This window comes from Diprion similis, chromosome 12 (genome assembly GCF_021155765.1).
Source record: "Diprion similis isolate iyDipSimi1 chromosome 12, iyDipSimi1.1, whole genome shotgun sequence".
NCBI lineage: Eukaryota > Metazoa > Arthropoda > Insecta > Hymenoptera > Diprionidae > Diprion > Diprion similis.
Genome location: NC_060116.1, coordinates 5,076,961 through 5,103,465, shown reverse-complemented (window position 1 = coordinate 5,103,465; position 26,505 = coordinate 5,076,961). Strand labels below are relative to the sequence as shown.

Genomic DNA, 26,505 nt, shown 5'->3' with positions numbered 1-26,505 from the left:
GGCCAAGCCAGAAGCTAATTTTATTCTTCCCTTTCTTTCGCTGTATATTATAGGCGTACAGGTAGGGGAGAGGCGGACAAAATGGGCCCCATATACAATCAAATGGGACTTCAAAAAACGTCGACAACTCTTGAAATGTATGTTTAGGCGGCATAAAAAAAAAAAAGTCATTCTCAAAATTCGTTTAACGCTATTCCTCCCTTAGCGGGCCCATTTTGCCCCCTTTTTCCTGTATATAGACACGTAAAATGAGTTTACATCACCAATTTTCTGCCGTTTAAACATCATCAAATCCTGCATGACATTCCCGTGATCACGTCGATGCATGAGTGAAAATAAACGACGATAATATACGTTGTGAAATGATAATGACTTTAAAATCTAGAAAAATCTACTGAAACAATTTATTCGTTACAAAAGCGTGATGACAATCGACTTTTAATACCAGGCAGTAAAATGATTTATTGTCATAAAAGTAAAGTGGTTTTGTAGAGTATTTTTAGAATAAATTGCGGTTGCAATTACGAACACGTGTCCGGACCGGAAGCGAGAAGTAAGATTACGGAAAAAACCGTGGAACAACCAAAACGAAAGTTGTCAGTCCAATTGTAATTTTTTTAAATTTATTTTCTTTTACGTAAAACGCAAGCGTACGCGATTCAAAAAGATTGAAACTGATGAAGTACATGACAGAAACGAAAAAGGCTCTGTTTCATCTTAAAAACATTCCAATTTTGATATCCCAATTTTTTCCTTACCCGCGTTTTTCAATATAGCATTAATGGAAGGTAAACGCCCGCGCATATTAACGGACAAAGGACAGGCTAAACCTCCCACGCCAGTCACATGACGGTATTACACGTTGTGTACAGTCACAGACTACACTACACACCTTCCTACAGTATACAAGGCACACCGCAATCTCCCAGGCAGCATAATTACCGACCGAGCAACGAAGCGACTCCTAACCTAAACGATACTGAGCATACACTGCACCAATGGTTCTAAAACCCGTTTCCCTTGTTAGTAACGAAGCTTCGCCCATCATTAAACCACCAGAAATAACAAATATATACGCAAATTAACGATAACGATGAAAAAATATATAAAGCATACCAGCCGATAAAAAAAAACTTTTTATTTTTTATTTTTTCAAAAAAACTGCCCAACTAATTTTCTTGTGACTCCTCCACTTTAGGAACACATAAAAAAAAAAGAAGGAAAATCGATTCGTTTGAATTCGAAAAAATGAAGAAAATATAAAAAAAAAAAAGAGAAACTTGAGGCTCTGGCGAATCAGGAAAAGGGAATCGATTCCTGAGGGGCGGCAATGCGGGTATAAAAAAATATCGCCGACTGTTTGCCGGTCGCTAAAGAGGCCCGCAGCCATGCCGTGGCTCACCAGAGTGTTGCAGGCATGTTGTAGGTACTCGGTATAGCAGAGAGGTAGGTGTCACAGCTCACCTGTTGCCTCGGCGCTTGGGATCTGTCGGCCAGTCTTTAGTTAGAATCTCGTTGGTGCGGGTCGCGTTCAAGTTTCTGCCAGGTGTGCGTCCGCGTAATTGCTCGTAAACGATCTAAAAATTGGCAATTTTTTCACCCATTCACGATCCACGTGATTCCGTGTCGCAGGATCCGCTATTTTGGAGAGACTTTTCGAATTTCGGAGTTTTCCTGCAGTGCAAACAGAGGAACCATTTCCGATTTCGAAGCCGAAAGGTTTCTTTATTTATTTTTTTATTTTTGCTTCTTCATCCCGAGTCGAAATTCCTTACCGTCTCCCGCAGTGTTCCCTTATCCTTCGGTGAGTGTCTGCGAGAAGGAGGAGATCCTCAAACTCCGGCTTCGTTTCGACCAGTGAAACAACGACGAGGATCAGAGCCTGCGGCGTCGTTACAGGGCGTGCGAATATTCTTTTCTCCCTGTAGCCTGAGCCACGGTAACGGATTCTGAATTCTTGCATACATACATGCGCGTACGCAATTTAGACGTTAAGAAACATGCTGATGGACACGCGTCGTCGTTTCGATTTATAAAAAATAATCGCCCTTCCGAAATCGGTGCGCAAGCTTTACACTCAGCGCGATTTTCGGTTCGAATTCATACCGTAGAAAGACACGGGAGATATTGAAAAAGGACGTTGAATATGTAAGAGGTATTTATAAATTGTAATAGCGACTCCCACGGTTTCGAACCGCAGTAGCGTAGGTGGCGTTGCTAATGTGGAATCGGTCAGTTGCACCGATGCATTCAATTTCCACTTCCTTGTGCGTTATATGCGATTCAATATGGTGGGGGGAAATGCGGCGTGTCTCATGTTTTGTATAACGCGTTGAATAAGCGGTGAAATTTGTACGAGGCTTGAATAGAATGAATTGCAATCAAAGGAAGATGAAATGCGATTTCCAAAACTTCACGATTATCTTGGAACTTGATCGTAGATGATTTTGGATAGTAAATATTTATTTTATAAACGAAAACGTGAAACATTTCCTTTTTATTTCTGCAATAATTTTATAAGGCTGTTGTTAAAAAAATTTAATGTAAGTATCAGTATGTAATGTAAGTAATAATCCGTTTATAAACTTCAAGAAATCACTGCGGCTTACTTGGGAAAATATAAAAAACAATCTGAAGTATCAGATAGATTAGATATACAGCCGAGTAGGAAATGAATATTTTCATTGAAAACTTGTGTGCAAAAACGTTTGCGAAAGATTTAATGAAGAATATTTGGAAATAAAAATATTCAGTCGAGAGTGTCTGATCTTGACTTGCAATTACACAACAAGAAGCGCGATTTTTTTTCCGCAATTCATCTTGAGAGATAAGAAATGATCGAGTCAAGTACAAGCACATTGCTCATTTGCACGTGTTTCATTTTTCATGACAGAGCTTCAGCTCCGGAGGAATAAATAATTTGAATACGTAAGAAATTTGAATCTCGCGTGAGATAATCGCTCCATGAGTAGGTACCTACGTTTGGTGGATAAATATATATTTGTCGGTAAACTGGTCAAACTAGGTATTGCATACGCATGTATATTCGGCTACGAAATGTGTATAACGGAATAAATTTTCAGCTAGATTAGACTAACCAGCTGTGCCTGGAATTCCGAATAAATTTCTAAAAACGAATATTTATATCACCTCTCGGTCTACCTGCAAATTAATACCCAACATTGCATGAACCGGACAAATTTTATCAAAGACAAGCAAAAGCATGCAGCCAGGTATTTAACAATAAGAGATAATATAGTATAGGGTTGAGTAATCTCTAAAGCTGATAATTATCCAAGATTAGATACTGTTATACGTCACATATTGTTGTATCTACCTGCATATTACGATATGTATTTATATCCAAGAATATCCCGTTGGCAATTGGTTCACCGGAGAGGTATAATCACACGCGTATTGAATAATAATTTTTTAATTTAGACGCACGGCTAATCGCCATTCCTAATCATGCGTTTCCTCTTCACCTGTACGTCAATGAGTAAGGAATGCCGGTTCAGTAGCGTATAAAAATTCATCGCTAGACCATATCCCACCTCTGCAAAATTGTATGCAAAATAAAATATCGCTATAATAATGATTATATTAATTACTAATTGCCTCTACAGAAATTATTTGCGGACATAAAATTTTCACCAATCGATCATATTTATTTTCAATTATGATTATTTTCGGTTTAGTTTTATCATCGGAAAATCTCTTCAGCGAAAATTCTATTTCCTTGCTTTATTACAATTTTCCTGATTGTAAGTGTCAGTTACACGCAGACTTAAATTGGGCTCATAAATAAATGGGTAAAAGTTCGGTATTTCTTCGCTATAAGTTTCACGGGTCGTTTGAACGCGAGCTAACTCGAAAGTTCTGGAACTTTTGATTTTTTTTTTTTTTTTTTTTTTTTTTTTTTGTACAAAAGTGTTTCCTGAGGTATAAATATTGAGAATTTTTATTTATTTATTTTTTTCTATTCGATTCTAATTCACGCAGCTAATTTTCAAGACTGAATGGACCTTCGAAGAAAATTCTTTTCCTGGCGAAGAGTTGACAAGTTTTTGGATGAAAAATTAATCCAGGTCAGCGAAAAACGTTAGAAACCTAGCAGTTTCGGGAAAACCTTTTCGATGCCAGTTTCCTCATGTTTTTTACCACCCCAGATTAATTTTCCGTCCAAAAATTTATAAACTCTCCGCTATTTACTTTTAAAACTTTTCCACATCTTTCGGGTTAGCCTGTGTTGAAACGACCCGTGGTTTGCCTGCGACTGTTACATGTATATACATATATATATAAAAAAAACAGGTGCCTGGCATATGTACGAGCCAGATCAGCGGTTTAATTATAAATAATGTGTTAAATTTTGCAATTAAACTGGCCTTGCGATAAAAATTAGCCATTATAACTGTGCAGAGGATCCTATATTACATATACCTGTACATGTATTTTATGCTTGGAATTGAATGTTATTTTTTTTGTCATCAATGTTGGCAGAATAATTAATAATAAGAAAATATGAGAGAGAAAAAACGAGAAAAGAAGTGAATTCGCAAGGTTTCTGTTTCTTCTTCACCTTCTGGTTCTTCCTTTTGAAAATGGTGTTGTACGCGCAAAAACATCAAACATGCAGGATGGAGAGTAAATCCGACAAAGCTAGCCTCACGACGACGACACAATATTGCGTAGAGTTTACGTATATTATAACCTGTCGTAAGTCCGAAGTTTACTATACAAGGCTTTAGAAGAGTGGATAGGTATAATCGTTGTGTCGCTGTCGGGTCGTACAAGATTTTGCAATCGACGGCCTACTTTGGGGAATATTGGCAAACGTCGCACTGCTAGAGAAGGAATATAATTTCGTTCGCTAAGGTCTAATGATGTAGCTCTGGAATGTTTAACTTTACGCGGTTAAAAATTAACGTAATAACCTGTAAAAAATAGTCTGAAAGCGTAGGGTTTTAGGATTAGATCGATGTTGGAAATACAAGAAACGTGATTAGAATATTGTGCGTATACGTTAATATAAAAACGTTACGTCACGTTACGAATTTTTATTAACCCCGTAAATAACAATTTAAATTTTATACACAATCATTTCTTGAAAAATTTCAAACTGCTACTTGATATATTTTTTATATTATAAAAGTATAACGTGTGTTTTTTTTTCTCTCACATTATAGCTTCTGTCAATAATAATCCAATAACCTGAGACGATCGTTTTTTAATTTGTTTTTGCAAGTAACGTCATAAGGCACAAGAAAAAAAAAAAAAAAAAAAAAAAAATGCACGAAGTCAAAATAAATTCGAGGAACGTGCAGAAAAATTGCAGATTATTTCATGTGTTTAGTGGGATTAATTATTTTGGCACAAAAGTGGGTCACCCCATTAAAAAAAAGATGAAGTATCCCCAAGAAAAAAGGAATAAAGAAAACTTTTTTCTAATTTCTAGCTGCGAAATGTCCGACCATAAAAGTTCCTCGTGTAAACTACCAGCGATAAGCTGTAGAAAAGATGAAAAAAAAAAAAAATCTCCACATGAAAGGAGGAAATAAGAAAAGAGAAAAAAGTAAAAGAGTCGTTATTTACATACAAATTCGATCGAGTTTATAACCTTTCTTGCGTAGGTGGGACGCTTTGCATGTGGTACGAAAATTCAATCTGATAGACAATTGGGACCACGTGGTTTGCAGACGTTGCACCAGCATAGCATCGCCAGCAGACAATCTACCGACCTTGAAAACAAGTCGTATTATAAATATACTATAGTTAAAGAGGAGGTTGTAGAATGAACCGAGAGGAATTCGCGCTGCGCTGTGAGGCTCTTCTAGCATAACGTATATATATATATATATATATATAGGTATATACATTTCCTCGCGATAATTTGCGGAATCGGACTCAAGTCGGATGTAAAAATTTCTTAAATTAAAGAATTTTGATCGATAGATCCAATTACTGAATTGTAACACTAAGAATCAAGAAAAATCTCGGTGAGTATCAGAAAACTGTTGAATTTCTTGAGAATAGTCGTATACATAGGTACTTTGGTTTCGATTACAGAATTTTTAAATCTTTTATTCGGATCTAAGCGAAGAAAAAAATTTACCAAGAGTTCGTCTCGCCTGCGAGAATTACCAGGATATAAGATAATTAAGTATGCGATATAAATAAATTTTTGGAGGTTGGATCGTGTCTAAGCTGTACCTCATGTGCGTGATTAAACATGTGGTGGATGTTTTTTTTTTTTTTAAACGAAAATGATGAAATTTAATGACACTTCTATAAGAATGTTTATCAACGTTGCGCAACTTGTCGATATTATTTACTTATCAATCACAGTTGGCATTATTTCATGAAATACGGGCTTAAAGTAAATACAACCATTAAATTACAGACGAGGATAAGTAGCTGAGAAATTCTATCGCAAAAAAAAAGATCGTTGAAACTGAGCGATAATTTAAGAATTAAAAAAAAAAAAAAAGAAAAAAAAATTATGTATAATGTTTGATTTTTACATGCTAAAACTTTATTTTTAAACGGATTTCGCCAAACTAGAAAGACTTTTTGTCTTGTCGTACGTATAATTCAACGAATAATAATAATCTTGACTATATACCGATAAAATTATTCGGATTGTTTTTTGATTTTCATTGTCTAACTGCATAGAAATCTGTTGCAAAGCGGTAATTAATTATTATTGAAACTTTCACTTCAGGAAAAATATTTAAATGAACATAATTCCATTTTGTTACATCAAATTAGCACAGAGTAAAATATGTTACAATATAAAATATTTCTATTAGTGAAATGTGACTCAGCATATTTCTTCCAACTATATATGCCATCTTTTGAGGCTTTGGATAAACAGTCATTTTGAAAATGGAAATGTGAAATACGTGGAAAACGAAATCCGGATAACAATTTTTCAACGTGAAGCAACACTTGTTGACAAGTTTTTCCCTGGCCAAAACAAACCGTATCTTTCTAAGACGTTTAAGAGTATTGATCGATTATGAAATAATAGAAAAATAATTATTTGTTCATGTATTAAATACTCAAATATACGTTTGTCACGTTGCGCCGTTGGTATCTTTAAATTGTGTACAATTTTTAATCACCAAATTTTTTCCGCACCAATCGAAGCAAATTTTTTCGTCATTCTCATGTAACAAGTTCGTCAATGAACCATAAAAATGAATTAATAGTATAAAACTGAACTCAAGCAAATCGTGCAAGTTTGAAAGTGACAAATCGATTTTGACGAAAAAATGTCCATTTCTTTATACGAAATTTCTTCTTTAGTGTAATTTTTCTGTCATTTTACTAAGTTCATCGACGATGGTTGGTTATTGTTAGATTAAAAAATCCAGTGATAAGTCAGTTGAGCAAATAGAACTTTTTTATTGTGTGCACTGATTTCAATACCCAAAAATACATCGAATAAAACTATAAAACTTCAGAAATATATTTTCCAAGAGTTTTTCTACAGATTTCGTTAAAAAAAAAGAAAAAGAAAAACGAAAATTTTTACCCTGTAACTTATCTTCCCCCTATAACCAGACCGCGATATTGCTAGATTATAAAAACAAGGATACTCTTTTAAATGAATTGCAAACATACATTCGATTGAACGATGCGTTTTCCATTGCCTCGAAAAACCGCTTTTACTTTGACAGCCTCTGGCTATGAGACGCGATGGATGTTACATGATTAGATTTTTATGTCGGTAAACTTTTACTTTCAGACAATATGGCTAAAAGAAAATGGCAAAGTACGGTTTGCATAATCCACAGTGATAAGACTGCTTCAAAATAACTCTCTCAAAAAGGATCATTTCAATTTTTTGAAATTATCCTGGAAAACAAAAGATTGCTCCTCAAGTCCTGGAAGAGTCCTGCAGTATTTTGATTTATCTTGGAAAAGTTGATATAATTTATTTATATACATATATATATATATATATATATATATATATACTAACCAGCTTATCCTACCCTTAAAAATTCATAAGAAAACAGAAAATTAAAGACCAGGAATTTTTCAATAAAATATATAATCTTGAAATTTGAATTCATGATTGCAGTAGAAATCCTGAATACATCAATCGTCTCTGAATAAGCTCGGATAAATATGTAGAAATTACATCCGAATCTGCAATAGTTTTTTCTTCGTTTTGTTTACTTTAAACATTATTCTATCCGCAAGAGAAGCGACAAGCGTTAAAGAAGAAAGTTCAGATTGCGTTAAAGCAATGTTGTAATCGGTGATGAGCTGTAAAATGAAAGCTGCAGAATAGGGAGATCGCTTCCCGTACCTGGAGGGCAATTCACGGAAGGTCGAAGTTATTACGAAATAAATAAACAATAAAAATGGTATCAAACACGTGAGCTAAAAAAATACACCCACGAGTCACATGAATATAAAAATTTCATAGTTCATTTAACACTTGATTTTTCAAAATATACGAAATATTATTCAGTTGTCTATTTTTTTCACTATTTTTTTTTTTCTCTTTGTTGTTTGCTGTTTGTTTCGATAATTTGCGATCAGCTCTTTGCCAACGTTAAATGGTAGGTGAAATGAGCCCCGTATCTACGCTTCGGAACAAATATGGTTACATTCTGACCAGGTCAATGCGTTCCACTTTTATATTTCAAGCGGTTGACTTACTTTCTGATTCATTCTGCATTCGGAGTCAATTCCCGCGCCTTTTTTAAATCTTATTACGCACACATTTTGGCTTACAGTTGATTTTGCGTTGTCTGTCACATCCATTAGACACTTAAGTTTCCATAACGGAGTACCAAACTTGAAATGTATAGTTCGGTTTATGGAATACCTCGAAAGCGTGATCTTACGGTCAGTTTTTACGTCTTAAAGTAACTTGATTTATGTCAAAATTTGTACAAATTATTTTACGTATGAATACAGCGTGTAAAGATTATAAAAATGGTTGCTATTTAAACTTCTCTTTATGTGAAGACCAATAATTTTTATTCTGTTGATCTTTTCTCATTGTGTCGATCACACTTTTATTCACGGATTTCAGTTTATACAAAGTTTAACAAAAAACTGTAAAGAAAAAAAAAAGAAATCCGAAATTATCGATGCCTCCAACTCTTGAGTGTTTAAAGAATACAGTAACTTGATGAATCTTGTTAAAAATTTCTTCTGCCCGTTATTTTCAGAGGTTTTTTTTTTCTCTCTTTTCATTTCTTATCGCCTCGATGTTTTAATGGAAAAGTGAGTAGCTCATTGTCAGTTATACTTAAGTTTGATCAAACGAATGGATTCCGGATCCAAAGATCCTTTTGCTATTCCGGTCCCCAGAGTTGATTTTATATATCGCAAGTTTTCCAAAAAGAGCGCTATTAATAATTTACAAATACTGAATAAGAGCCTTCACAAAATTTTAATGAATTCAAATTCAAAAATGAAGTCACACCTTCTATAAGATTAGAAATATAAAACAACTATTTAAGAATTCGGTGCGATGTCACTGAACCCAACAAATTTTCGATTCTCCTTTCGAAAAAAGGATTTAAAATCGAAGTGAGAATACTTGGACCACAGAAACGTGGCATAAATTAACGGTGAAAATTATTCGAATCTACATATATTCTTCCGTTGCAGTCGAAGCGAAACGTGCGGATTTAAGCGATGACGAATGTTGAACAATCTCACGTTGCCTTGTTGCAAGGTTGCAGACAGAAGCGATGGGATGACAGAGATAAGCGCACTTCGCGTTGCACGTTTTATTAGCAGCGCAATTCTGTAATCTCTGTGTTTTTCGCATTTCAGGCTGTGCAGGTGCTGCTGGCTTCTTATCTTCTCATCTCGCGTCCCGTCCAGGTTTAGGAATGAGAGCGCAATGATACGCGAGAAAAAAATTTGAGGCTCTACCATGCGAGTGAACGGGGATGAGGACGCAGATAACGTTTATCAAGAAATGGGTGAGTCTTGTATCTCCATTTTCGAAAAGCTTCGAACATCGAGTTTCTCCCCACGTTTTTCTCAAATTATAAACCACAATGAGCGGAGTTGAAATTCCGATTTTGAAAATATCTTGAATAGATAATTTGAAATTAAGCGCTTTCGAAACCTTTCAAATTCGGAATCTCAAACCCGTTTCACCACAATTCAAAACTACTAAAATACTGCGCAGCTTCATGGAGTCAAATTTTTGTTAAAAATAATTTAGCAATATATACTCCGTCCACAAAACAAAGACTAATTTATTCAAAATTCAGAGCTAGTATCACCATATCGTTGATTTTAATATTTGATGTAGAAAATCCGTTTTTTTTTATTTGGCAAACAATTTGTCATTAATTCATTAAATTTATCGAAGGGAACTCCGAACTCGACGCTCGGATTTTTGCGGTGATTCCAGTTTCTCATTCCTACGTCGACGGCTAGACCTTGTTCTATGAGTTTTATTCGTCGATAGGTATGTCACGAGTATCAAGTAGCTGTATGGGTATCCGTAGCTACATGGTGACGATTATGTAAGCGATTCAAGGCAGCACGATGACGTTACGAAGGTGCGCCAAGCTCATCCTGTTCTTTCATTAATATTGATTGCCGTTTACACTGTACATATTCACTGGCCGATGCCTATGTATTCAATATCGCATCCTATATTATAAACTTTTGATGCCGTCACCCTAACAACAAAATAAATTCCAAATATTTCGCTCATTGGGTCATAGCAATACATAAACGCATATGGAGATGTACGAATTTTCTTGAATTCCACTGTTCCACAATTTATAACCAAAGCACTAAAGACAAATTGATGAAAAACAAAAAAAGAAAATTAAAATTCTGGAAAAATCTTTCCCAAGATGTGTTTTTCAATGAAAAATACCGAATATTTTTAGAGGGAATAATTTAAATCGATTGAAAAAACTTTTTCCTACAGTACTGGTTCATTTTTTTTTTTTTTTTTTTTTTTTTTTTCTATTCAGGAATTGCGTCCGAATCTAAAAATTCGCAGAACACTTTTCGTCGAATGGATTCATAATTCATAATTCATAATTCATACAGGCAAGAAATGTAGCAAATAAATCAGTTCACACCACTTTCTGCTACTTACGTGAATATTAAGATGTAGTTGATTTTTGGAACAAGTCACGAATTTTTAAATTTTTATAACTGTTTTTGCTTTATCTAATTTTTTCTTGTATTTAGAGCAGTATAAAATCCCAACGCAAAAATGTCACGATTACCGAAAACATATTCATAACAATAATGATGCGATAAAAGTAAAATCGAATCAGTTATAAAAATGTAAATATTTGAAAACAACAATTAAAGAAACCCAAGTCCGAAAAATATGGTAGACATCGAGTGACGAGCGTGTTTTTCACTCTTAAAAATTGAAAAACAATGGTTTGACAGTGATGGCTAGAAATTTTTGATCCCCAATTCTTTGTGTAGTCTGAACAACATATTATCATTTAAACGAAATTTCGTTTTCTTTTAAATGAAACGCTGTGATTAAATTTGATTCATGTGCTGATGAAGAATTTAAGAAAATGATAACATTGTGAAGTTAAAATTGTTTTCAACTGACATTGGGAAATTTTCAGATATTATTGCCTTTCATTCTCGTGTATTGCAGCTGCATAACTAACTTCTCGAGAAAAATACACCATTTTTTAGTGTCGTACAAAATTTATATGATAAAAACAGAAAACAATCGTAAGCAAAGTTTGCAATCACAAGTTCAACACAATCTGGATAATAATTTTTTGAAAAGAATAAAACTGTCAGTCACCATTGTGCGGATAAAAATTTTTCAAGTTCAGCAAAACAAGTGTCTTTAGAACGAAGAGTTGCAGGATTTTTTTCCAAAGACTGAAAAATATAAAATCGAAACAGGAGATACGTCAAATTTTGTTATTCACACGTCTGCAGGTATTTTTTGCGATATTAGTCATTCTATACATATTTTTGACGCATTGAATTCCGCGAAAGGTAACCGACTGCGGGTGGATATTGCAAAATTGCGTTAATTAGTTATGGAACATTGGCTTTACTTAAATAATTGGATGATACGCGGCGTGCGCTATTGAAGAATGACAATAATTGTTGACCGCAGCCCATATTGTTGGTACGTACGGTAAGCGATGACGCCCACCATTTCAAAGAGACAGGCGATTTGGTTCTAAAAATACAATCTGATAGCCTCTTTCGTCCGTGTTTAATACAATAATCGTTATAACTGAAAAAGCAAATGTTGAAAATTGATTATTCTCAGGATGAGAGGCTCTGTTGTATCTAGAAAAACGAAGTGGCAAAAGCAAGTAAATTTTTCGACAGTGTACAACGAATCTGTTAAAAACTAGGCAAGTAGATTTAATTCAATTTAAAGAAAAAACTCAATTTTCTTGCAGCTTGAGGTACAGGAAATAAAATTTAGCTGCATCTATACTTTTCTGTCTGATGTAAGATAATCTTACGAAACTTACCGAACCAGTTTTTTTTTCTTTTTCGCGATGAAAAAAGTGGATTTTATACTTCCTCTGCAAATACATACTCACGTACCTTTTTTTAAGTATCCGCCGGAAAGAATCGGTTGCGTTGCGTTGAAAAATTCGATTCGAAATGCTTCGAGGTGGCCGAGAGGCTCGGGGTGAGAAGAGGGTCACGTTTCTCACCGTCACTGGAGAACTAGAATGCGTTACGCAAGACTCCTTTCGATCTTTAATCTTTAGCCTTTACGCCAGTCTCCTCGGCGTATCATGTATATATGGGGCATTCCACGTCAACTCGACTTAACATCGAACCCTGACCATTTCGGATCTGATCATCCCCTTACTTAAATAATTGCTCCGATTCTAACCTCGATTTGATAATTTTTTACATTTTAAACTATTTTATCTTTTGGAAACTATAGCGTGAAACCCTTGATTGTCGTTTTTTTACGATTTTTTTTAGATACACTGAGATATTAAATAATTGTCAAAAATGTATATGAACCCGGAGTAAAAGTTTCTAAAAGTTATGAAAAACGCAAATTTTGAAGAAAAACAAACTGAACTTCTGAAACCTCGTGTGCAAAAAATTCCAAAATCGTCCAAGAAGTGTTTCTTTACTTAAATAAAAGCATTTTGGGTCGATATTTTAATTTTAAAGCGAGCGGGTTGATCCTAATATTTTATTTCTATTGAAGCTATAAAAATTTCTCGACTTCATTCCTACATCATTTCATTCAAAAATGAAAATTCCTATATCCGATTTCCATCCTCTTTTTAACGATCGGCATTTGATTAAATTTTCATTCGTCAAATCAATTTCATTCACTGATCCCCTCGACAATGAGAGGCACGTGGATGATAACCTGGATTAAAAACGATCCCAAAATTGAGCAATTAATTATTTGGATGGAAAATATATGAGAATTGTCGTAAATATTACATTCCCGAATTTGATACGTAACGCTTTTATATCGTGGATATAAAATTACATAGGCATACATCAAATCTTTCTCTCTGCATTTTATATTACGCACTTTATGTTTACCCGAGAAAAACTCAGTTTCAACTTACTTATTACACCGATAAGACCGCACTTTAACTGGCTATATTTGCGCACATAAATATATGCCGATACCTATATATATATTTAATATACATACACACATATGCGACCGCCTCAAGTCATGCGAAACAATTTAACGATATATGTATTGTACATAAGAGGTTTTTGAAAAAATAGCGCTTCGTCGAAGAAACTTTTTACGCTCTAGAAAAAAAATCATTTAAAGTTAAAAATCTCTTAAACTTTTTTCAGGCTAAATTTACTCAGAATTTAATAATAAACAATAGTTTTTTATGGAGAAAATTGTCACGAAATATCGTTCAAAAAATAAAATCCGAAACGTGTAAGGTTTGTTTTCTTCTCTCTCTCTTTTTTTTTCTTGCTCAACTTTTCTGAGGATTAAAATTCTCGGCTGTTAAAAATCGAATTATTGGTGCGAATATGATCGATTTATTCTCTCTCTCTCTCTCTCTCGCTTGAAATTGCACCAATAAAATACTGCCCTGACAAAGTAAAGAAAACGTATACAACAGTTATGTTAATATTTCTTTTCTATTTAGTATTACAGGATTTTTATGTAAAATTCTAAAAGTAAAATTCACCTTTATTCGTAGGTCAGAATTATTTCACGCTGTTTAACCACGTCAGAAAAAAAAAAAAAAAAAAAAAAAAACAGATTTCAAACAACGTACTGTTTACTATAATTATGGTAGTTAACGATATTGTTTTTTCAATAATAAATACAGGTAGATACAGTAAACTCGTTTCAATTACATAACTAACCTTGTTTTATGGGCGCGTGCATGGCGTAGAAAATCATCTGTATACAAGTATTACTAAAAATAATCACAGCAGCTATTATTTTTGTTGCTGCGGTATAATAATAAATGCAGCGTTATATAGGAGGAATATTGTGCATATGCTGTACGACAATAGAGGCGAGTTTATAGATAGAGCAGATGTTCGAAACGATTTTGTTACAAGGTGTGCGAGTACTTGGCAAGCTAGAGTTTCATCTAGATGATAGATTATCTAGAATCTATTGATCGCGTGCGAGCAGCTGGTGTTCCGATCTGACAGTAGCAATAGGACGGTCACAGTGAAAACATGTGGGTTAAATGATACATCCATAACAGACATTTCTCGCCGTTATTTTATACGTAAATGATAGTTTTTCGTGCAGAAATAAAATTCGTAAAATAATTACGAAAACCGGGACAGATAACGCGAACTTAACGAGATTCCGTAATGATTTTTTTACCTTTTTTTTATATACTGTTGTACAAATTTAACTTGATATATTTGCAAGAAATTCAAAAATAAAATAAACAGCATTGACGCCACAGTTTGCACGATTATGGTAAACCTTGTTCTGAACGGGAAAAATTATTCGACGACTGTAATAAAAAGTGAGATTTTTGTATGGATTTGAGGCAAAACGTGGGATTCGAATAACTTGAAAAAAAATCTGGGGATACTATTTGACTATTAAATTTTAAGGGAAATTACTTGTTTTTGATAGAATGAAATTTTAAATGTGAAAAAAAAAGTATAATAAACAATAAAATAGCCAAAAATCGATGCAAATACATTTTTATCTTCGATCAAATAAGATTATTTCATCATACAATGGGGTGATTTTGACCCCGGTGTGCATCGTAAGAGTTGAGAATTTGATATTAATAGAAAACAAAAAAATATTTTAAAAATAAACATTAGCTCGTAATAATTTCACAGTTACGTCAACGGTTTTTTTTTTTTTTTTTTAATCAAACTAATTTTAATCTTTCCGAAGAGAGATTTGTCTGCGAATAAGAGAATAAAATATATATATATATGTAATGTTAGATTGAGGAATTAGGTCGAGATAATATGTTTCTTTCTCGTTAAACGCTGAGTTGTGCGTATAATAAACCCGTGAATGTATACCTACATAGTATCGATGTGCGTTATGTAACGGCAATGTGTTAATACCGACATTGCACATGTGACAAGTCGATATATGCCGGCACACAAGACGCGTCGATGACAACGTCGTCGATTCGATTGGAAGTACAAGTAGAAGTACAAGTTTGCGTTGCGCACGGGAATGAAGACAGAAATCGAAATTTGACGCTTTATATTGTTTGCGTAGAAAAGTGTTTGAATTAGGAGTAAATAATAATAACAACAATCTATCGCTGAATGAGGTGAAAGAGCACCAATAAGAAAAAAAAAAAAAGAAGAAGAAGAAGATAAGAAACACAGAGTGTCGAAATAAATGGAATAAAAAGCTACGACGACGACGTACAATTTTTAACCGTTGATAAATTGGACGAATAATGATTCGTAAATCGTGCAACGAGTTACAACGTGGCTGATATTATTGACGTGAGAAATTAAAAAAAGGAGTAAAAAAAAAAATAATAATAATAACAACAATAATAATAACGTTTGAAAACACCAAAGGAGAAAAAAAAAAAAAAAAAGAAATTTAATTAATTTTCAAAAATCTTCCGTACCGCAGAAATGAGCAAAAGTTACGACTGCAGACGAGTGAAAAAATATGCCAACTGTTTAGATGGCTAATGAAAAATATATAATACCGAGTGAGTTAAGCGTTGCAGCGCGGGCAGCTGATCAAATAGGAGAGAATACCGACGATCATGGTAGTAAACATGGCTGCAGATGATGATAACGAGTCCGTAAGACGAGGAAGATCGCGCGGGTCGGTGTGTCATAATACTACACGTATTTTTCGTCGTTACTATTAGATTTATTTTTATTTTTTATTATTTCTATCATCCGTTTTAATCAATTCAATTGAATAATAAATTGGGGAAAAGGGGGATCGCAGAAGGGAGTCAATCGCGATGTCAACGCCAGACACGATGGACACTATAGACGAGGCTGAGCAGGCATGGCGTGAGTACCTACCGAAATTGCATATACATACGCATGCACCTTCTTAATGCGGATATAGTTTTTTATTCGACGAACGGAAGAGGAGTTGAGAAAAAAAAGACTCGTTTTATAAATATATATATATATGTCATAAATCGTCAAAAAATGAAATTAAAAAAATTATATTTCCAGTATTTTGTTTGATTTTTAATTCATGTCGTGGTGTATTGTTATCGATTCTTTCTTACTAAATTAAAGAAGAAAAATTTACAAAATTTTAATATGAATATTAAAAGGTCGCTCGAAAAGATCCAAAGAAATGCACCAAAAAATTGAAAAAAAATTATGAGCAACCTTTCAAAATTCAAATTTTGAACTGAAACTTTCGGAAACTAATTTTTTTTTGTCTATAAAATTATACTGTAACGAGAAAAAAAATTAAAAAAAAAAAATCGATTTTTGACAATTTTTAACGTTTTAAAAAATGTGGAGCGACCTCTTAAAATTTTTTTTTTGAACTGTCCTATGGAGTGGGCTCTTAAAACATCAAAAACTAACATTTTGTCACACGAGACTCAAAAAAAAAAAAATAATAGTCGGTTTTTTTGCGCCACCCTAATATATATATATGCAGATGTTTGAGTGAAATTTTTTCTACTTTATCCACTTCTTCGCCATGTTTTTTCTTTGAATCACCTATTATCTGGACGAAATGTATGAGCAGAGAGAAATTTTTCACGCCTACTTATATACGAAGACTGTTTTACAAAAGGGAACGGAACAGCGAACGAAGTTAGAACTGATCGTTATCTGACACGCGAAAGAATCGTTCTTATAAGTATGTGTATGTCTGTATATTCTGCACGACGCGTAAGTTTCCTTTGAAGAATTATTCTTGCCATTGTTATATTTCACGAGGGTACCGAAGGTGAACGGTCCCTCCGGTAAATGAAAACGTATCCGCTGGTCCATTTTTCTCAAATTTCGAACCGAATATTTGAATCGACAGTGAATTTATAAATTTGAGGTAAAAATTAATTCGTCGATTTATTTCAATGCGTTTACTTTTTTTTTTATTACTATTCTTTTTCACGCAATTAATAATTTCAGTCTGTTTAAGGGGGTGCTTTGATCGATTTCGACGTTGTCATATATATTTCCAAATATCGAAGACCACGTATCTCAACCGCGAAAAAGTGCTCAACAGCCCATTCTATACCCAATTCTGAACAAAAACTCTGCAGCACATTTTCATTTGACACCGAAATAAAGAAATGACAATGGATTTGAGTGTTTTTGTTCGGAATTAGGCTGTTCGAGCCTTTTTTGCGTTCGAGATACGTGAACTTCGATATTTGGAGTTATACTTATACACGTCAACGTCGCGAATAATTTTGGGACAATGGCTGCCCTATCATCGCGTTATTTACTGCTATTCACATTCGGCCTTAGATATAATGGATCTTGAAAACAATGCCATCTGCAATTTCCCACGAAGCTGAAGATGACGATGCTGATAACGAACGTTCGGGAATCGTAAGAATAACGGAGGCTCCGGAGGTTACATTGAGAAACCGATTAATTGTTATGCTCGTGGTTTTTTTTTTATGCTTGTTTTACTCTTTTTCCCGATCGTTCGTATACTGCTTGTGCTCGAATGTTTTTTATTCTTTGTTATTCTACTCTTGATAGTTTTTTTCCTGTTGACATAATCCGTGGCAGTGACATGCTTTCGAAGATTTATCCGGAATGTAGATTAATAGATTCAACTCGAGTAGCTATAACTTCGAATTCTTCTCAATTCATACGTTTCACTTCATTTGATTCCTTCGATTGAGATGGTCTTTGACATTCTGCTTACGGGTAAAAATCAGTCAGAAAAAATTCATCAATTTTGACGAGTAAAATTGATGAATTGCGTGGTATGGAGAACAAAAAATGGGTGTCAATTGGTGAGAAGATTTTATTGAGCTTCGCATTTCATATTGTTGAAGCATCGCAGAATTTCTCTATAAACACGAGTTTGAAATTAGTAACGTTAACGTAACGAGACAATGAGAAAAAAATCGCAAAGTTAAAATATAAAAATAAATTTGCGGGAGCGGAGTTAAGACTTTGCAAAATATGAGAATGCTTTGCTTTATTATAGTTTACTAAATTTTGGACAACGTTTAGATTGCGAAAATACAATTTGCTCTAAGAATGCATCGTTACTTCAACGTTACGAATTTCAAACTAATGTATAAACGAACGACATAACTCCGAAGCTTGTAATTTTCCGTAAAATTTGAGCATTAAAGTTGTTTAAAAATACGGTCACTTGTCGGATAACCGATCGAATGATAATAATTATCCGTAATATTTGTTATTTTCACAGACGAGATGCTAGAATGTGAGACTGGCTCACTCATAGGCAGAGTGGCTGATCTCGAAAGACAATCGCTGGCACAACGCGACGAGATTGTATGTCTAAGGGCTACATTGGCGGATGCCTTACGAAGAATCGCTCAACTCGAGGGTAGAGAGAGAAGAGAAGATGACAGGATCGAGCGAAGACTGGAACGTGGCTTGTCGTCGCCCATTAGAAACGGTCACGTACCGCAAAGAAGTGAGTCCATCGTTATACATACATATATGCTCTGTTTGATCTAAGAATTTTGAACCATGCGAATTGAAAGCTTTGCTTCGTAACGAGTGATGATGGTGATGATGATGATGATGATCATGATGTATATTTACTTGCAGGTAGTCAGGCTACTGGCTCTCAGAAGGACCTTCGGCTAAGGCAATCCAGTGTCGCATCTTACAGGAATTCGAGTGGCTCCAGTCAGGATGTTAGGGATGCTGCTGCTAGTCCTCGAAGACCAGTTAGCTATACCCCTCCATCGCAGCTCCCGCAAAGGTACCTACTTAAATTTCTATCTCCTTAAGGACTAATAGTCAAAATATTCGTCCCGTGGCTGCATTTTGGTTTATAGAGGTCTTCGATCCTCAAGAACTCAAATCTGAAGTCAATTTTGAGCTGCATATCCGGGCTTTCGAGAAAACAATCAAAGACATTGTTTGTATATTCCTTAGAAACTGCTGTCGATAGATGAAAAATGACTTAATTATCGTGTAGAGCAGAAAATTCTACATCGAATTATGTCCTCATATGTCAGAAACGGAGTCGGATTAACTAATTAAGAAAAACGAAATTATTTCACCAAAAAAAAAAAAAAAAAAAAAAAAAAGCAGAATTTCTTATCTAACTGGAGTTCTTTTCAATTTCGTAAAAATTCTAAGACTTTTTTTCATAGCCATCCACAATCATGATGACCAATAATGAGGATCCTGGCAAAAAAAATTAAAACACTGACTGCAACCGATGAAAATCATTGTTCTAAATTTTCGGTCTGAGGCTTTTCTTTACGTCAAAACTGCGTCTTATCCGTTTTTGTTTTTCTTTCTTCTCCTGCAGAAGATCGGTACATTATCAGTCAACGGGTTCGCTCCATTCGGACAGTCCAAGCAGTAGCAGCGTTTCACCTGTGCCTTCGCCAAGTCCGAGAGCGACGCCGTTGCCTGTTGCAAGGTGAGTAGATTGCGAATATAATTTTGCTCGTCTTTCTCGCTGTATTTCCAAGTGCAATGCCTTGCTGCGCCTTTGATGTTAAATATTTACGTAATAATATCCACCATGTAAGAACGATTTTCGATTCGATATGAGAAAATATACGTATCTAATGCTGATAGAACCACGCATTTTGCATTTTTGTTGTTGAATGATGCGTCGTAGCTTGTTTCTAACTATATTTAAATGAGAATTTATGAAACGTATGATCTGGTAGAAAAATAATACAAAAGGAAATAATTGTGAAAGAGAAAGTAAAGAAGTTCCACCTAGTCTTTAGAAATTAATTTAAAGTTTCAAAAGTTTTTGCTCGCACACTATTTTTACCAGATCACAAATTCGGTAAATTCCTGATCAGCATACAGCATGAATAGTAAGAAATATGTGTATTTGAAGATCACCAACGACAAAAACGAACGGACCACCACAGAGTAGCCTTCGACGAGCTAAAAGATGGTCTTCAACAGGAGATTTCACGCATTCGCCACAATCGCCGGCCGGAGTCACGGCGCAACTTAGTGGTTCCAGGTAAGTTAGTAGTAAACAGTAACAAGTGAAAAAATGTATACATAACATACAGGAAGAGTGCTTGTCCTAGTACACGGTTTAACCCACAGCTTAAAATTTTTGTTGTTCTTTTACTTGACGTTTGGTTTGTGAGTTTCACCATATTTTTTTTTCTTTTTTTTTTTTTTGCGCGCGTGTTACTGCTTTTTTCAAACTTACACACATGGTAAACGCAACATACAGTATACATATGTACATAAACGTGTACATTGAAAATACACTTATTGCCTTTCAAATAAGTAACAACATTTTTTGAAGGATCATCAATGCCGACTTACGAAGCTGGAGCTCTTTAATTTTTTTTTCTAGTACGAATACAGTCAAAGTAAGCTTGTGATTACTATCGTACAATATATACGTGTTATATTTTCACTGCTTCGCGACCCAAAAGTTCTTTGTAATCTTATCGAAATATCAAGAGTGCAGCTGATACGTCGTGAAGAAAAAAATAGTTTTTGGTACACGTACCAAAATTATTCAAATTAAGCACAGTGTTTCTAAACTTCTTCAAAGAATAGAATGTGGGTTAAAAAATAAATAATGGTTTCGTATCAAAGACCTTAGAGCGTATCTCCAAAGTCCGATAAAACGCCCGAGTGATGACCGAATTACAAAAGATGTTGTCGCTTATGGTTTTTATGATTCACGCTTGCTAAATATTTAACTGATAAGTATGATTAAAGGTATTTGAAGTAAAACTACTCACCCATTTTGCTGTGTTTTCTAGTACTTGTTGTTTGGTGCACCGCATGGTTTTTGTTCGCATTTTGATCTTATAGATTATCGACATCGACCAAGTCCCTATTCAATCTCTTCAAGCCTTCCGTGTTGAGCAACGTGAAACATGGGTAATGTCTGAAAATGATAAACTATATTAGTTATAGACATATAACAATTCCACCTATTTTAACACTCTCCAAACATCGCCACATCAGTTTTCCGATAAATTTCTCGTCACAATTATGAAATCCTGAAAAACTATTTTATTGCTAGACTAGATAAAAAGATGTTCAAAGATGATAACAAGATAAAATATTGTAAAGATAAGTCAGCATTTGTTACACTTACATTTCTACTAAAATCTGAAGAATTGTACGCAAGTTCAATGATGATTATACCTGAGACATTTTCCCTCGAAATTTGAAATGAAAATAATTAAAAGGAAGCATCTGAACATTCGATCATCAATGTCACCAGAGGTCATTTTAATTTATTTTAAACCGGCGGTAAACGACCTGATAAAAAAGAGCGTGTGACGTAATATCGCGGTTCGGCATATCAAGCTGTGGTTCGTTAAAGCCAAGGTAGGTACCTATATACTGTGCTGAACGTGAGTCACTCGACGCGGTATACCTCCTCTTGGTAGGAGTTGTGGGCAGGAAGGGAAAGTTTTACAGTCAGCGACGAACAGTATCCAGCAACGGTTGTGTTGTTTCACAGTTCAAGAGGTTTTAACGAAATCGCATTTCTGCGCCCCAAGTATCACAGACTTACGTACGTCTTTCAAGTAGAAGAGAAATATATAAAGCCACTTGGTTCTTCCATTAACACACTTCTAGATGTAAATATACATACATATATATATATATATATATATATATATATATATATATAACTAGATAGATGTGTGTTAACTGTCCAAATGTCTGAGTTATAAGTAACACTGCTGTTTAAGTAATATAATAACTTGGTTTTGTGAATAGCTGTTGCAAGTACTGCGCTAAAACGCTTGTTCGATAGTTTGAAACGTAGTGCAAGTGGTGAGGTCTTTTTCACAGTGATTCAAAAACGGCGTAAAAACTTCTATAAACGATTCCCTCCAAACCCTAATCTAACCTTCTCTTTAATCCCTTTCTTCGTATCCTTCAGTATACCTGCAATCATTCAATGTGTGAATTGTAGCACGAGAGGCATGCAGTACAACGAAGATGAAGGAACGATCACGATGTATCTACGCGGGAGGCCGATACTCCTGTTCCCTCCAACGCCGTTCATGGAGTCCTACGACTTGCACAAGGTCTCGACGCCACCCCAAAGCAAGTTAAAATTGGACTGGGTTTACGGTTATCGAGGAAAGGACTGCAGAAGCAACTTGCATCTGTTGCCGACCGGTGAAATCGTCTATTTCGTAGCGGCAGTCGTGGTTTTGTACAACCCCGAAGAACACAGTCAAAGGCACTACATCGGTCACACGGACGATGTGAAATGGTAACATACATTCGCTGGGTGTACATTCTACAAGTATTGATTTTGTCTTATCCGATGACCCGACGTACTTGTCCAGACAAGGAACTTTGCGTGTCACTTTAATCAAGGGTACACGAATGTCACGTTCGTGTTCCGAACTCTTTATGCAATTAAATTTTTTTGTCTATTCTAGCATAGCAATACACCCGAACAAGTTGTTAGTAGCGACTGGCCAAGTGGCGGGAACTGACAGAAGAGATGCCCTTGTAAGTAATCATTGAATTTGGAAAGCTTTGTGACGGATATCGGGAAAGGAACAAACATCTTTAATGCCCCAATGATTTATGTTTCCGCAGCCGCATATCAGGATATGGAACTCGGTGAGCTTAACGACAAATCATATCATCGGTACGGGAGAATTTGACGGAGCCATTTGCTGCCTATCATTTTCAAAAGCAGACGGTGGTAATTTGCTATGCGCGATCGACGAGACGTCGGACCACAACATATCGATTTGGGACTGGCAGAAAGGTGATCGCGGCATGAAACTGACGGAGACAAAGGTACGCGTAACGACGCATAAATTTGCGAACGTCATTGGAGACGCGGTGCTGACCCGGTTGATTGTAATTGCAGTGTTCCGTTGACACGGTAGTTTGCGCCGAATGGCATCCGCTGGAGCGAAATCAAATAGTGACCTGCGGCAAAAGCCACATTTCATTTTGGTCCCTCGACAATGGGGGTATGCTCTACAAGAGGATGGGGGTGTTTGAGAATCGGGACAAGCCTAAATACGTTACCTGTGTGGCCTTTAATCAAAATGGTGATGTCCTGACCGGAGATAGTAACGGAAACATCATCGTGTGGGCGAGAGGTAATTACTTTGGCCTTCGCTCTTGCCTAATGTGCCCAGTGTGACCCAGCTCGAATCGCTCCGAGCTATGTAATTTCATTATCTCACGTATTTTTCTTCCAACATCATTACCTTCGATGACCAAAAATTTCCTGTACAGGAACGAACACCATTTCTAGGCTAGTAAGGAATTTACACGACGGATCTATATTCTCGATGTGCGTACTAAAAGACGGAACCGTTGTCACTGGAGGTGGAAAAGACGGGAGAATATTGCACTACGACGCGTCCTTGAGTCTAACCGGAGAAGAAGCTCAGGTGAGGAAGCAAAGACCTTTAAAGGGTGTAACTTAGAAATCACTGTAACTGATCGATGAATTATAGATCGAAGGCCACTTTGGTGGGATAAGAACAGTTTCGGAAGGACGTGGGTCTCAACTGCTGGTTGGTACCACTCGCAACTGTATTTTGGTTGGCGATTTGGAAATGGGTTTCAATCCAGCGGTCTTGGGACATACGGATGAGGTTTGGGGACTGGCTGCCCATCCCACTTTGCCACAATTTGCAACTGCAGGTCATGACCGGCTATTACAAATGTGGGACAGTCTGAGCCATTCCGTTGTGTGGAGCAAGGACATCGGGGTACGTGACTAATCATTATTTCACCAATTGTGCAAAGATTCTCCTGAACAGAACTCAAACCTCCAATTGTTTGAATGGTCATTTTAGAATAGAATAATTAAGAACTTAGAGAAAACATTTTTAATAAAAAAGCTATGATTTCTTTCCAGGAACAAGCACAGAGCGTGTGTTTCTCGCCAGATGGTACGGTGATGATCGTTGGTTGTACTTCTGGAAAATGTCTCGCAATCGATAGCGAAACAAGAGAATTATATACTCATCATTCTGACGGTTCTGAACCATTGCAAGTAAGGAAATACTTCCGAAGGTTATTAAATAATTAATGAATCGATAATAGAAATAGGAATTTACGAGATTTTTTAATCACCAACGATCTGTTGAATGCATTATGCTTATCATTAGCGACAATTGACGATTGATGTAAAATACAAGACGCGATTTCAAGCCTCGACAAAAAGTAATTGCAAGTCTTTTACTCGTAGGTTGTGAGATTTTCGCCCGATGGATCGTCACTCGCGATCGGTTCTAGAGACAACAGCATTTACATATATCAAGTGAACGAAGATGCCACAAAGTACAGCCGCGTTGGAAGATGCATGGTGAGTTTGATAATTAATACAACAAGTAAAAGTAATTAATATAATTTTCAGTCAGGCACGTAGGTGTATGTATAATAAAAATAGACCGAACCAGAAAGTTATTACTTTTCGGAGAACTGTGAATACATCTAACACTTGACAAATTGAATTTCAAGCAAAAGAGGACTCGAGGAATTAGAGTAAGACCGATGGTTGAGTACTAAGCTATTGATAGAGGGATCTAGTTTTCGATTGGTATTTGAAATTGATTGTCCCAGTCAAAATCTGACCCGATGAAAGAGTGGAAAAAAGAAATTCCGCCATTTACCTTATTCCCAAAATCGTAAATACCAGTTACAACTACCAATCAACTATCACCCCCACAAATCGATTCAACCGCAGTGATATCACCAATTTGTAGCGTTAGACAGCACAATGAGATAGTAGCAATTGTTCATACCCGGTTAAAGTTTAAACACCATTTCGGAAAATGAATTAGCGACCTTCGATTACAGGGACACTCGAGTTTCATCACCCATCTTGATTGGTCGGTTGATAGTCAGTACTTGAGGAGCAACAGCGGGGATTACGAGTTGCTGTACTGTGAGTATGAAAATTAAACGACGTGACCGTGAATCGATTGTCAATTTAATGGGACATGAATTGCCAAGTTCCAATGTAACGATCATGTAACGTAAATGTTAACAATTATCAGGGAACCCGGGTATTTGTCGTCAAATACCAAAATCGTCGGTGTTACGAGACGTCGACTGGGCAACGCACAGTTGCATCATTAGCTTCGAAACGATCGGCGTTTGGCCGGAAAGTGCAGACGGTACGGATATCAACAACTGCGCTCGAAGCGGGGATGGAAAATTGCTGGCAACAGGAGACGACTTTGGAAAAGTGAAACTGTTTTCTTATCCGGCCTGCCAACCAAAGGTGAGAAAAATTTTGCGGATTGATCAAGTAGCGACGATTGTCCGGAAGAAAGAATGCTAATGATTTGTGTTGATATGCTTTCAGTCCTTGTTCCACGTTTATGCTGGCCACTCAAGTCACGTGACGAATGTTTCATTTCTGCAAGATGACACAAGACTGGTTTCAACCGGTGGTAATGACACCAGCGTTTTACAATGGGTTGTGTCCTAATCATCGTATCTTCGCAGTTATCGATACAGCGAAGATTGATTCGTTGAGTAATCTGTGTTGAGATGATGAAGCAGAAAGAAAAAGAGAAGAGAAAAGCAAAGAGCATCGTAATATTTAAAGCTAATAATGATGTGAACCTATAGCTCGTAAAATTGTTTTTATCTAGCGGCACGTGTCAAATTAGGTTATTGCCTGTTACACCTATGTATAAGCACGTTTGGTATTTAGGAAATCATCTCAATTTCAGTTAGGCTAAGTCGAATAAAAATTAGTGACAAAAAGGTAAAGAAAGTATTCAAGAATACACGGTTTGTTTCAATTTTATGCTAAACGAACTTTGAAACATTTACACGCTGAATATACATTTTTTTTTAAATGGTTTTTTAACACTGTAACCACTGCTAGGTTTTCAGATAGAATACACGAATCATTTTTACCATTTGAAGCCTTTTCTTGACGCATATTATATGATT

General features: G+C 35.7%; 1 protein-coding gene across 2 annotated transcripts; it reads left to right on the top strand.

The window, feature by feature from the left end:
- Nucleotides 1-1,521: 1,521 nt before the first annotated feature.
- Nucleotides 1,522-26,505, top strand: LOC124412910 (echinoderm microtubule-associated protein-like 2). Of its 2 annotated transcripts, XM_046893124.1 has the most exons (20): nt 1,522-1,939; nt 9,811-9,963; nt 16,382-16,461; nt 18,818-19,048; nt 19,186-19,342; nt 19,901-20,014; nt 20,450-20,581; nt 21,400-21,468; nt 22,523-22,828; nt 23,001-23,073; nt 23,164-23,370; nt 23,444-23,681; nt 23,821-23,978; nt 24,045-24,302; nt 24,452-24,589; nt 24,785-24,901; nt 25,057-25,080; nt 25,396-25,483; nt 25,596-25,822; nt 25,907-26,505. In XM_046893124.1, the coding sequence occupies exons 2-20, from the start codon at nt 9,914-9,916 to the stop codon at nt 26,030-26,032; spliced, it is 2,793 nt and encodes a 930-aa protein (XP_046749080.1). In that variant the 5' UTR covers nt 1,522-1,939; nt 9,811-9,913; the 3' UTR covers nt 26,033-26,505. The 2 variants fall into 2 exon arrangements, with proteins under 2 accessions (XP_046749080.1, XP_046749081.1); XM_046893125.1 differs by lacking the exon at nt 25,057-25,080 and having other exon boundaries at nt 1,524-1,939.